The sequence below is a fragment of the Microtus ochrogaster genome, linkage group LG4, assembly GCF_000317375.1.
Source record: "Microtus ochrogaster isolate Prairie Vole_2 linkage group LG4, MicOch1.0, whole genome shotgun sequence".
Taxonomy (NCBI): domain Eukaryota; kingdom Metazoa; phylum Chordata; class Mammalia; order Rodentia; family Cricetidae; genus Microtus; species Microtus ochrogaster.
In genome coordinates, this window is record NC_022030.1 from 37,005,320 (window position 1) to 37,018,515 (window position 13,196).

The 13,196-nt window shown below is 39.1% G+C and overlaps 1 protein-coding gene across 1 annotated transcript in view; it reads left to right on the top strand.

Moving 5' to 3' along the window:
* Positions 1-4,918, top strand: part of Abca12 (ATP binding cassette subfamily A member 12) — a 180,673-nt gene extending 175,755 nt beyond the window's left edge. Inside the window, exons 51-53 of the mRNA XM_005361416.2 lie at positions 1,013-1,118; positions 3,268-3,405; positions 4,811-4,918. Of these exons, the coding sequence (XP_005361473.1) occupies positions 1,013-1,118; positions 3,268-3,405; positions 4,811-4,918 (352 nt within the window). The remainder of the gene's footprint in view (positions 1-1,012; positions 1,119-3,267; positions 3,406-4,810) is intronic.
* Positions 4,919-13,196: the final 8,278 nt, after the last annotated feature.

The window sequence follows — 13,196 nt, forward strand, 5'->3', positions numbered from 1 at the left end:
AGAAGACTCTCTTCATTGGAAGTAGTCATTAACCCACCTGAAATTTTAATTATTTTATTAAAGGTTTATTGTATTTTTAGTTAAAAACCTCCAAGTCTTAGAAAGTTTGAAGCTCCTCATAGTCATAATAATAAATCATTTACAACCAAAATACTCCCAGGAAGTAGTTTCACGAGTATACCCAATAACAAATTAGACTTGACAAGTACGTGAAGGCATGGATTTTTAAATCTACCATGTTTGTTTGCCATTTGCTCAAGCTTTCTGTAAGCTATTTAACATTTTCACCACATTCAAGGCCTTTGAATCAAGAATACACTGGGGAAAGATGCATAAATATGATATTATCATCACATTAAAATTAAATTATTAATTTATATTCCCAAGTTATGTATATATGTATGTGTGTGTGTGAATCTCTAAACTACAGCATGATACTTTATATATTTCCATACAGAAACTTAATTGTCTTATCAAAATAGTATTATGTGAGATAAAGACAAAATGATGACAGAGATATTGAGTTGCTTGTAGGGTGTCATAACTTGTGCATGAACTCTGCTCTTAGCGTAGTTAACACTAGGATACTGATTGACTACATACTTAGTGTTGGAATCCCAGTGTCTTTAACCTTCATGACTGACATCAACTCTCCAATGTCCTGCCTCTCAAGACCTTGATCTAACTTAGAAAGAATTTAACTCCAAAAGTTGACATCTATCATTGTCACTTGACGACTGTCAAAGGAAACCAAGATTGTGTGCTTTCATTTCAGTGTTGCTTTTGCTCCAAGATTCTGGAACAGTTAGAGGTAGAAATTAAAAACAAACAAAAAATAAAACATGGCATTGAACTGTCCAGTTTATAGCATGCGCTGAACTTTTATAGCAAAATGAGTCTTTATATATGATAAGGGGCTGTAATGGTCAACCTGGGACATACTTCATTATCTAGAATTCCAAAGGAGCTATTTTGACAAAATGTAATTCACACTGTATTTTTGCACTTTTAGGTTTGGACGTGGATTTACTGTCAAGGTTCACTTGAAAAATAATAAAGTGAGCATGGAAAACCTCACAAGGTTTATGCAGCTGCACTTTCCAAAAACATACTTAAAAGTAAGTGATGTTTCTGCCTTTTGACCTTGACTGGCTTTTCGAGTAATAACAAAGTGGATGTTTGCTATTTCCTAGTGGATCACAGTGTTGTTATTCATCCTAACCCATTAGTTTAAGATGTCAACTTTATACAAATAAATAAAGCCTCCAGATTATATAATGTTGTAGGTATTTTAAATTAATGTAGTTATTTTATACCTGCATATTAATTTCTTCCTTACAAAGTCTTTATAATCTACTGAATTTGTTTTCAAGATGTATACATTGCCAGCTTAATAATCACATACACACATTAGGGAGCCAAGGATTGACAGGCATTATATGACCAACAGCATTACTTACAGAAAAAAAATAGTGGACTCAGAATTCTGCAGCTGGGAGATTTTTATCTGCTTTGTTCCTCTCCTTTGAAAAATAAGCCCACAAAGGTCTGAGCAATCCTCTGCTCCCAAAACGATTGAAGTGTCTTAAAGCTGGTTCCTTCTTGCTTATGCAGTAAAACTGACCAGATGGACACACAGGGATGTGCACATTTGTGTCTCACATATTTAATGTACTTGGCAGAAAAATCATCAGAATAACATCTTTGACAGGTCATTTGTACAAATTGAGGATGACAAATAATTGTTGTTAAAAGGAAAACAAATAGAATAATGAAAAGAAATTGGAAAGCTGAGAGTTGAGCCTGACCGTGTGGAGGAGATATCTAAGGAGTCATGTAAGGACTCTGAACTTCGTTTCTCTTATTTGTAAGCAAGACTAAACGCCTACTTTACACAACAGGCATGGAAAATGTCTGGTGTCTTCACAAACTATAGGGCATAATATTAATGTGTGAGGATATTAGATAGCAAATGAACACATTTTTAAAATAATTGTTTTACCTTCATAAAATATTTTGCCTCAGCCTCCCCGAGTCTTGAATAATTTCTCTAGGAATATTAGCTTTCAAGTTTCTTGTCAAAGCCCATCTTTCTTCTACAAATGGTGTTCATCTCACACAAGGAGTCAGTTGCTTGGTTGTAATGTTCATTTACTGAGTCAAGATTCCATTTTCCCTGGTGTGTGCCTCCTGGGACAAAAGCTACCCAAAGTAAATGAACTAATGATAAAGGCCATTTCTCCGCAAGAGATTACCTTTATACTTTTGCAATAATGTCTATATCTCTTCAAATGGAAAATACTTGCCCCGATCAAAATTAAACATGCAAGACAATCAGATTACAGGGACAGGGTCAATGAGAGTAAAAAGTTATCGGGGGGGGGGGGGCAAGTTCCAGACAAGGAAGGGAGAAAGAGAAAGTCTGGAAAATAAGCTGAGACGCACCAACTTGACAGTGCTACAAATACCGCAGAAGTAGATTCCACAACGAGACAACATCTGACCAAGCTAGCATTCAGCTTCTCTAGCTGCTTTGTGGCAGAATGAATCAGCACGTCTGGTTCCTAGGCTTCCAAGGAGCCTGCTGCAGTAACTCATTTGTGGAGGAAGGAGCATCAAGTCAGTTGTGTGAAGGGAGCTCACAGAGAGGAAAGGTCAATGTTCCTTAAGTTCCCATCTTAAAGAGAGATGAGTTAAAAAAAAAAAAAAACAACCCCCCCCCAAAAAAACTAGATAAAACATTGAGAAGAGTGGGTGTTAGAGACACTCCAAGAAAACGGCTTATGAAAAAGGTTATGAAGTACACGATCCTAGTGGTTAAAGCCTAAGAACTGAAAAGCCTTGTCAGGTTTTAAGGTGAGTCGAGAAAAGTAGCCAATGGTTTCTAGACAACTTCAACACTACTGAAGCCTAGCATTCCTAAACTCATATTAGCTGAACACCAAATCAGTAAAAACTGACCCACAAGATGAGCATATGGGATGCATCCTACAGGGTCCCCCTGCCCCCAGATGAGATGGTCCAGGGTCCAGGATGCTTTGGAATTTTCACTAACTTTCTGATTTGTTTCTCTCTGATGTCCATAAAACTTCTCATTTCATCTCTATAAGCTGCTAGTTTCAAAATATGCCCATTATTTACATCGTGGCACTGTTTCTCCCAGGGAAAAACTTCCAGCATTTTCCCCAGCTGTCCATAAAGTGAAATCTGATCAAGTCAATGTTACCTTGCCATTGTCAAACAGGTCTTTCCCTTTGGTTCCTGCAGGATCAGCATCTTAGCATGCTAGAATACCATGTGCCGGTCACAGCAGGAGGAGTAGCAAACATTTTTGACCTTCTGGAAACCAACAAGACTGCTTTAAATATCACAAATTTCCTCGTGAGCCAGACCACTCTGGAAGAGGTAAAATGCATGCCATAATCCATAGCAAGTGTCACACATTAGTTATTATGCATCCTGCTTATTTCTTTTTAATGGCATTTAATTTACTTTTAATTAAGTCAGTATCTAATCTTGCACCTGAAAACCTTAGCAAAGAGCCTAATTTATTTCTAACTGCATTTGAGATATTAAAAAATAGATATGAAAAGCATTCGTAGCTATTTTTAGTGGAGAAATGAAGTTATTTTTTCCAGTGTAAATGACATCTACTTCCATAAATGTTTACGTGTGCATGGAAGCAGGAAACCACTCTCGTCACCTACGAAATAATTAACTGTTAATGCTTCCTCTTCTTTCTTCTGGGTGGGTTTTATAACGAAGGTTTTCATTACTCAGTTTCCTGAAATTAGCGTGTGTGGGACGAGAGACCGAGAGTGTACAGACCCTCACTTACATTCGTTAAATTCACACACTTAATACAGCAAACGGAGAATTTCTTTCTCTTCCTTACACATCTTAATTACCTTTCCACTCCAGAGTGGAAGGCAGCTCCCTAAGTCATCTACCCACCATCTCTCCACTGAGTGTTATACAGCTCAGCCAACGCAACATACGAAAAACAAACTTTATGCTTGACTTTGAAGTAAGTTGGAGAGTAAGACAATGGATTGTCCTGCATTTTATGGATTAATGTTTTATAGGGACTTAATTCAATTATGGTTTTGCTAACACTGAAGACTTACTTATTCTTAGACTTATTTGACCAACATTGAGCAACATGAATAGGAAAACTAGATCCTCAGTGATATTGAGATCAATTTTACAATTAATAAGTTTAATGATTTTAATTACATTAAAAGGTCTTCCTGCTAGATAATTGGCAAACTTAACATAATGGGAGTTTTCTGCACAAATTTTATTCTGTGTATTACCTGCTGAAACTAGTGAATTCTCTCTTGATATTTCTATTTAAACATTTGATAGGGGATCAGGCTGGGATCCTTATCATATGTGATGAAAGTTTCAGTGGGAATCATTTGGATTATAGATGCATGGCTATAGATCCTTAACCATAGATTTAAATTTAGACTATGGCAAAAATGTAGTCATAGTCACAGAAACGAGCATACATTTTAAAGTCTAGTTGAAGTTGGCTGAATAAATGGACTTCTAGGGAGGATGCGCATGCAAGCCTATGAACATATCCTGGAGAAATCTTTTCTCAACTTTAAGTGTGTGAGAGGAAAAAAGGGAGGTAGTGAAAGAGGGAAAGCAAGAGAGAGTAGAATGGAGAGAGAGGCAGAGAGAGATGAGGGGAGGAGAGAGAGAGAGAGAGAGAGAGAGAGAGAGAGAGAGAGAGAGAGAGAGCGCCTTATTTCTTTTATTTACCTGGCACTAATGTCTTTCATTCCCTTAAAAAACTTAGGTTTTCATCAACTTCGCCAAAGACCAAAAATCCTATGAAAATGTCGATACCAGCAGCCATGGTTCCTCCATAAGCGTTGACTCACAGGATGGCCAGAGAGAGTCTTAGCACCTGCAGCAGCAGATTCAACTTCAGCAAATGCCTGATGGATGCCTTTCCAAGAGGACACCATTTTTAAAACATCTCTTCCTTTAAAAGTGTCATGCTGCACACAAGTGCACAGCATGAGACTGACAAATTAAAATGGATACCAGCAAATGTTATTGCTCCCGAAACGATAGCCCTGTACTCAACACAGTGAGCATGCAATGTTTATGCAGGTGATCCTTAGGCAAACGGTCAACCTCACGATGGATGTCTAAATTTATTACTTTCAATAAAAGGGCAGCTTAAAAAACATGGGTATTAGTAGTTGAAAAGTAAGGCCAGAGAAGAAAAGTAAGGAGGATGAGGGGAGACAGTTAGGTGCTCAAACAAAATAACTTATTTCTAGAAAATAGCATGAACCCATGAATCTAGTATTTTGTGTAAAGTGCTAAGGACTGGATTAACATTGACAGAAAGCAGTGAGCACAGTCACTATAGGAGGTGCGTGTTAGTTTCAGTGCCTGTGAATACATGGGGCCATGGTGAGCCCCGCAATATGCCTTATGATAAGAATACAATGAGACAGCAGTTTACCCTGGTGGTAAACCAAACTTAGATCCATTCCAGTTGTGCCTGGCCAATGTAAGGCACATGGAGAAGACGCTTCTTGCTTATTGAGAGGAGACAGGTGTGTCAGCTGGGCAGATCCTGGAAACCATAGAGAACTCACATGCTGCTGGCAGGCAACATTTTTAAAGCTCTTTCAGAAACCTTCACAATTCTAGTTTCTACACAGGAAACCTTGCTGTGAAAGAAAAATTAATATGGAAATATTTTTCAGCTTACTATCTCTCTGGTTGACTTGGAATTATATCTATGATTACTTGATAATGCCAAGTTACATACCCTTTGAATGTGTGTGTGTGTGTGTGTGTGTGTGTAGTGTGTACATTTGCCAGCTTTGACACAACTGTTCTGTTTCAATGACCAATAAATTCAAAGTTTAAAAGAAGCTATTAATGATGCTATTTTGTTTGCTAGGGAAGAGCCAGGGACCACAGTTCGGAGACACATGGCCTGTGAGGTTCCATGTGACCTGGCCCCTGCTTCCTTTGTCACTCTCAGCAGCATCCATCTCCCCTTCTTCTTTAGGATTGAGTCCTGCTGCTCTCTTGCCGTTCCCATGATGCTCTACACTCCTTCCCATGTCTGAAGGTTTTCACTTAATGACCCCTTAATTCAAATGCGTGGTCTCCACTGACTGTGTCCATCTGACAGTCTTGAGCAATGTTACACTTTCCCAGAGAAGCTTTACCGCCTTGCTTTTTCAGCGTACATCTGATTCCTCCATTCTAATACTACATTGCCACTCCACTTTTGTGTGAAAGCTTGTATCATAATTTGCCATGTATCTAGACTTTCAATATGTCTTTTAACAGGTGGTAACACAATTTTAGGGAATGTAAAATGTCCTTAAGAGCCAGGAATGCTTATGATCCCAGAGTTCAGAAGGTAGAGGTAGGGTGATCATGAGTTCGAGGACAACTGGGGCTACCTTGTAATTCAAAGGCCAGCATGAAGTACATAGTGAGTCCTTATCTCATAAACAAATACAAAGGAATTAACTCAACACTAGACCAAGTACTCACTGCATACTAGTCCCTGGATACAGTCCACATTGAAAAAAAATATGACTATATATGGACACCTATCTATCTGTCTATATATACATATATATTCTTTTATTCATATTATATAATGATACATGTACAATCTTTTAGAATAGAAACTCTAATTCTGAGGGCATGGAAGTCTTCAGTCCCAGATTCCATGAAAAATAAAAAAAAAATTACTACTGGAAATTGCCCTTTTTGTGGTAGGTTTCTTGCTTGCTTGATTGTTTCTAAGAAATGGTAGGGAGGGAATCAAAGCTTTAAATGGTCTTTTAGAATGAAGAAAATTCTAATTGTTTTCACATCCATTCACTGGGCTGCTTCATTGTAGACTGGCCCCATTAACATTACATCTTCATTAAAACTAACCACATTCACAAATGCTTTATATGAATGAATGCGGAAACTAAGGAATGGATATGTCGACCCCTTCTTTGATGAGGTGCCTTCACAGAGAATAAAGAGCCTAAACAAAAATAAAAGACAAGGGGCATATGCTGACTGGAGTTTTTAACCATCTTAGGGCATGGGTTAACGGTTCCTGCCAACTGAATCTGCACGTTGGTGGTTCTTACCTGGCCTCCACTTCTCCAACTGCACATTCACCTAAGTGTTTGGTACTCATGTCTCTTAATAGACTTGAAACTCAATGAAGACAGAATCTGTTTTGGTCTTCCTAACACCCTCATCACCTGCACACAGAAGAAGCGTTATGGTGTTTAGTACGTATGTGTTGGTGATATGAATAAATAAATGAATAAGAAACAAAAGAGGAGCTGGTGTGGTTGGCATGGAAACCTGAATCTGTTTAAATTTCTGAAATGCAGTTTCCCATGAGATAGCTTACTCAGACAAAGGGAGAAAAGAACGATGTTTTCTGCCATATTACAGTAAATCTTCTGGGATGGGAGGGCTTGGATAACATCTTTGAAATCAGAATTCTAATGCCATGTTTTCATAGATTGTTGCACATTTATCTCTTCTTTTATTGGGGTAGACCACATAAGGGCTTCACGGTTCCCTTTTCACATAAAAATAAGGAATGCATATGAAAATTTACTTAATTCTGTATTCCTGTGGGCCTCTCCACAACAGAGGAAGTGTTTTCAGAATTCCCAACCCTCCGAGGAGGATTCTCCACTCTTGATAAAACGTACAGAATCTCCTTTCCATGAGTTATTTGTATTACCTCTGAGTATTGCGGCAATTTTCAGTTCATCTACAAAACTAAATTTTCATGATAGCAAAACATTGAATACAAAATAAGAAAAAATTGGAAGATAATATATACACAGTCTTTTCCCAAAATGCCCTCTGCTTTTCTAATTCACTCCCTCCAAAAATGGGTGAGTATGTCCTGCGTGGGGTGAGGGTGGGGAAGATGGAGCAGGCTGCCCCCTGTTACTTCTACCCGAACTCAGGGGCCTACTTGATTCACTAACCAAAACTTTTCAACATAACACAGCAAGTTAAAAGAAAAAAAATAGTGTTTTCTTTGACATCATTTGTCACAGTTAATCTAGTGGCTACTTGCTATAAATTCATATTCATTTGGACATGTGGGAAAAAAATCTAAAGTAAAACAGAGATATATAATTAAAGCAACCATATCGACTACTTACTAGTGATTTGTTACATGTGAAATGCTGGGTCATATGTGTTATATCTATTAAAATGTTACAAATATTTATTGCTGAATACATTGACTTGAATGTTTGTGATTTCTCTACACTTTAGTGATGAGCTGTAACTGTGCCTGTGCGGCTGGCATGGACGTCTCTGGTGCTGCTCATACTGCTTGTGTTCTGAATCCCACTGTTCTCTGTGGTATAGCCTCCAGGAGTGAAGGACATTGGGGGAGGGAAGTAGAAGCATTCCTTAGCTCTCTTCTAAGATCACTCTGACCCAAAGTCTTGATTCTCAAGGACTTTGTTCCTACGATGTAAGCACCTGTAAGGTATCCTACCCACTGGGGATTCCAACCCTAGCAGATTCTATTCTAAATGCAATTGTTTCACTTTCTCTTTAGATTGTTCCATCATTAGCTTATAGGATAGCAATTCATGTCTATGGGTTGATGAATTGATCTAATAATTCCAACATTTTTCTCATAGAATATTTAGGATTTCTACACTTATTAGAATATCCCTCAGAAAAGGTCACTTTATTTCTCTCTTTTTTACGTTTCATGATATTTATTTTTCTTCCTTGTCTATTTCTCCAACTAGAATTTCCAGTAATATGTTGAATACATATTCAAGTCATCTTTGGCTGCCTTTCACTCACACCTTCATTGTTATCATGAAATATATAGAACATATATAGAAGTTTGTGTCTATCCATACTTCATCAGCTATTAATGGAACAATCTAGATTTTACAATAGACAACATGCATTTAATAGGTGACATAGTGAATTAACTTTTTCAAAAACACCTACACATCCACAATCACTTTAACCTCAACTTAATGCTATAAGGTATTATCCCTGAAAAGGGAAACAGGGTCAAAGAAACTAAACAAGTGAAAACAATACATAAAATGTGTTAGATTATGATGGTCATATTTTTATCCACTCCAAGTTATTTCTTAGTCTTCCTCTTTCCTGATGTCTGGAGTTGCCTCTTTCCTACGATAGGCTAGCTTGATGCTGTCAGTCATGGTAGTGTCTCCCCATCCCAGTAACTGAAGTAGGCATCTGACCCCACACGGTAATAATGTCTGTCCTATTTCTCCTGACCACTTCAACTAGCTTAGAGACTGATACATGCCAAGTTAGCCGTTCATCTCTGAAATAATATTAAACTTCAGAAAAGACATTTCCTCATGGAATTGCTAACCAAGGAGAAGAAGAGTCTAGAGTTTCTAGTTTCCATCTCATCAAGAACACACAACGAGTTTGCATAATTAGGAAAGCCAAGCAAAAGAAGCAAAGCAGAAAGTCCAATGGTCCTGGTGGTTCTGTCTTTGTCCTTTTTTTTTTTTAATTTTCTAGACAGGGTTTTTCCGTAGCTCTTTTGGTTCTGGTCCTGGAACTAGCTCTTGTAGACCAGGTTGGTCTCGAACTCACAGAGATCCGCCTGCCTCTGCCTCCCGAGTGCTGGGATTAAAGGCGTGCGCCACTACCACCCGACTCTGTCTTTGTTCTTTGACTATAGAATCCATCAAGCCTGTAGGACCGCTCTAGCAGCCAAAGAGGGTAGAGAGTTGAGGACCAGATAAGTCATGGCAATCTAGGAAGACAGTGTGGCAGAAGGTAGTAGCTACGGATGTGGTGGAGAGTAGTCACGTCCTGGTATACTGTGAAGCTAAAGCCAATGGGATTTGCTGCCAAATTAGTGAGGAAGGTGTAAGTTAAGGGTAAAGAGAATGAATCCAAAAGTTGAGACTTGAACAATTGGATAGAAGAAAAAGTCACTAACAGGAGAATGAGACTACAGGAGACGCACAGAGAGATGGAGGGCTGTGTTTAAAGTCCATTAAGTTTGAATGCCGATCGGACTTTCTCAAGGAAACGTTGAGTGAGCCATTGATCTGTAGCTTTAGAATTTTGGTAAAGTTCCCTCCTGAAGAAAACATGAAATAAAAGCCACAATCTAGATGAAATTACTTAGAAAGTCAAGCATGACCACAGCAGAGAGACAATTGAAAGGGAGAGGCCAAAGAGAGTCTCTCTGGGGTGGAGAAGGGACGTCCAGAAAGTATGTGTAAAATGTAAAGCAAGGAAAGAAATGGCTTTAAAAGGGTGGGAGTGGCTGACCTTGTCTAGACAGCTGCTTGTGAGATTAAAATAAAGGCTAAAAAATTGACCACTGAGTTTGCCATATTCAGGAGTGACCTTGGCTCAAGAAGTTTCTGTGAAATCATAAGAAGAAAATTTTTGGGATAAATTCAGTAAAAATTTGGACAGAGATGGAAACGAAATGCATAACTGGCTTCTTCAATGGAGAGGGGGTGATGTTGTGGGATGGTAGTAGAACTAATGGAAAGGGGATCTTACTTGTTCTAGTTTAGGCAGAAAATGAACAGGTTTGCCAGACATAATATCCTCTGTCTCTGGTTCATTTGGGGGTAGACAATGCCCGCTCTCCCTTGGTCTGTCTTCTTTCCCATGAATGACTCAAGTCTGGACTGACATAATTACAATTTGTTCTCTTTTTTTGGCTTTTTTCCCAGCTGATTTCAGCTCTCTATTGGGTATTTGTTACACTTTCCCCTTCTCCCGTGGGCATGATGGCTCACACTTACCTCAGAGGTCCCTAATTCTGCCAGAAGGTGTACTGTGACGGATCGCTCCTTTCAAGTCATTGACCATGGTCTGCTCAACTGCAGGCAGCTTGGCGGAAGCCCCAGGCCTCCCTTCTTGTTTCATCTTGTGGAGTTAGTTTGTTTTTTATGTGTCATACCCTAGAGCGCTGGACAGTAGCTCTCCTTTTGCAGTAAACTCCTTTGACACCTGCTTAACATAGCGGGCCACATATTTTCACATCAAGGTCCCCAACATAAAAAGTAGTACTGTGTCCATCCAGACCCTATTAGCTACCCCTGTGCTTAAAGACCCAGAAGAGGGAACACATGGGCTTTCCCTGCACCACCTCCTTCTGTGAAGGAGAAGCAGAGTTGAACACAGAAAGCCACTTCACATTTCTTTGTGAATGGGATACAGTGAAGCAGATATTTGAAGAAAGGTTCTCAAGCTGACCTCTAGATACAGTTAGGAATCTTGAGATCATTCTTATAGTTTCCTGAGCTACATGATTAATTTACTGCAAGGAGTATGTGGGAAAAAACCAAGAAATTAACCAAAGAATTTAAAATCAATTTTTTAAAAAAAATCAGAAGTAGCTATGTTGTCTGCACACATGTGCACGTGTGTGTGTGTGTGTGTGTGTGTGTGTGTGTGTGTGTGTGTGGTGCCTATAGAGGTCAGAGAAAAAGGAAGATGAGGTATAGGAGCAGGAGTTACAGGCAAGTATGAGCTGGCCTATGTGGGTGCTGTGAACTGAACTCGGGTTATGTGCTTAGAATCAGTGAGACATCTCTCCAGTACCTCACAGAAATTCTTCAGCCAGCACTTCAGCCTTCATAATTGTCTCCCTGATGCATATTGTTAATTATGTTTGTCATAAGCAAATATGAATTACCTGGTGATTTCCTCTGTGTTTTTTTTTCCTGGAAATTTTCCAGTTACCTAACCTCTTCTTCTATTATTTCTGGACTTTTAACGTGCCACGGATAAATGTCTTGGGCTACATAATTAGAAAAGCAGGCGAGCAAAAGTATCTGCTGTGCCACAATTCCTGACAAGATATGAAGAAATGACAATTCACCCAGGTAAGACACCAACAGACCAAAAACATGGCTCTGTCCAAACCAGCTTGGTGAACCATGGAGAGTATTGAGACTACTTACAGGAGTATGGATGACTTGGGCAACTATGTTACTAAAAGCTAACGATAGCAGAATGACACCTCATGAAAGTTGCATCATCAAGCCCTTTGTGTTGTGGGCATCTACAACAACTGCTTGCTGCTTAAACAAGATCAAGAAGAGGACTTGTGGGTCTGCTAAGGTTTTTAGTCTAGTAGCCTTCATCTTTTCTTCAGGAGAGAGTGTTTTAATAGGGAGAAAACAGCTACTCATCTAGATGGTTAGTCTTGTAGTTCATTTGACTCGATCTGCAAAAAACTCAGAGTCACACATCCATGTGAGTCTGTGTGTTTTACCTGGGGAAATAACTGAGGGAAGAAGACTCTCCTCACAGAGTAGACATTTCCTTCCAGTGTGAGCTCAGGTATAATGAGGTAGGAAGGATAAGCAGCTGCTTTTCACATGATGAACTTAGTGTCTTGCTAATGGGTGGATCTACTCTATTGCTGCTTTTTGTCATCCTTCACTTACACAAGAGTCCAGTTTCTTTGGCCTTCCAACATAGACTGAAAAATCTTCCAAGCCTTCAGTAGTATATTGTGACTACTGTGCTATCCAGCCTATGGAATGAGCAACTGTTTGATTCTCAGCCTCTTCCGTGTAGATAGAGACCAGTGTTGGCTCACACAGATCACATTGGTTAAGCCAGTCTAATAAACATGTACTTATTTTATCTGTATTCTTCTAGAGTAGTGGTTCTCAACCTGTGGGCCACGACCCCTTTGGGGTTGTCAAACAACAACCCTTTCACAAAGCTCACATACCAGATATCCTACATATCAGATATTTACATTAAGATTCAGAACAGTAACAAAATTACAGTTATGAAGAAGCAGTGAAAGTAATTTCATGTTTGGGGATCACTACAATAAGAGGAAGTGCATCAAAGAGTCGCAGCATTAGGAAGGTTGAGGACCACTGCACTAGAGCATCCTTCCTTGACAACAACATCACAGGAGGTAGGCTATGGAAGGTCACCTAGGTAGACCTTTCCTGCATTAACCAGTTAGTATAACCTGTCACCAGACCCCAGCTCTCTATATATCCTCAGACTTACTAATAGCACCCTTCTCTCATGGATGAACTCACATTAAATTTCAGAATATTTATGGATAAAATATGAGTGCTAGATTATTGATTTACAACAAAAACCCAAACTGAACACGTCTATTCCCCAGCCAATGAATTCTCTCTCCC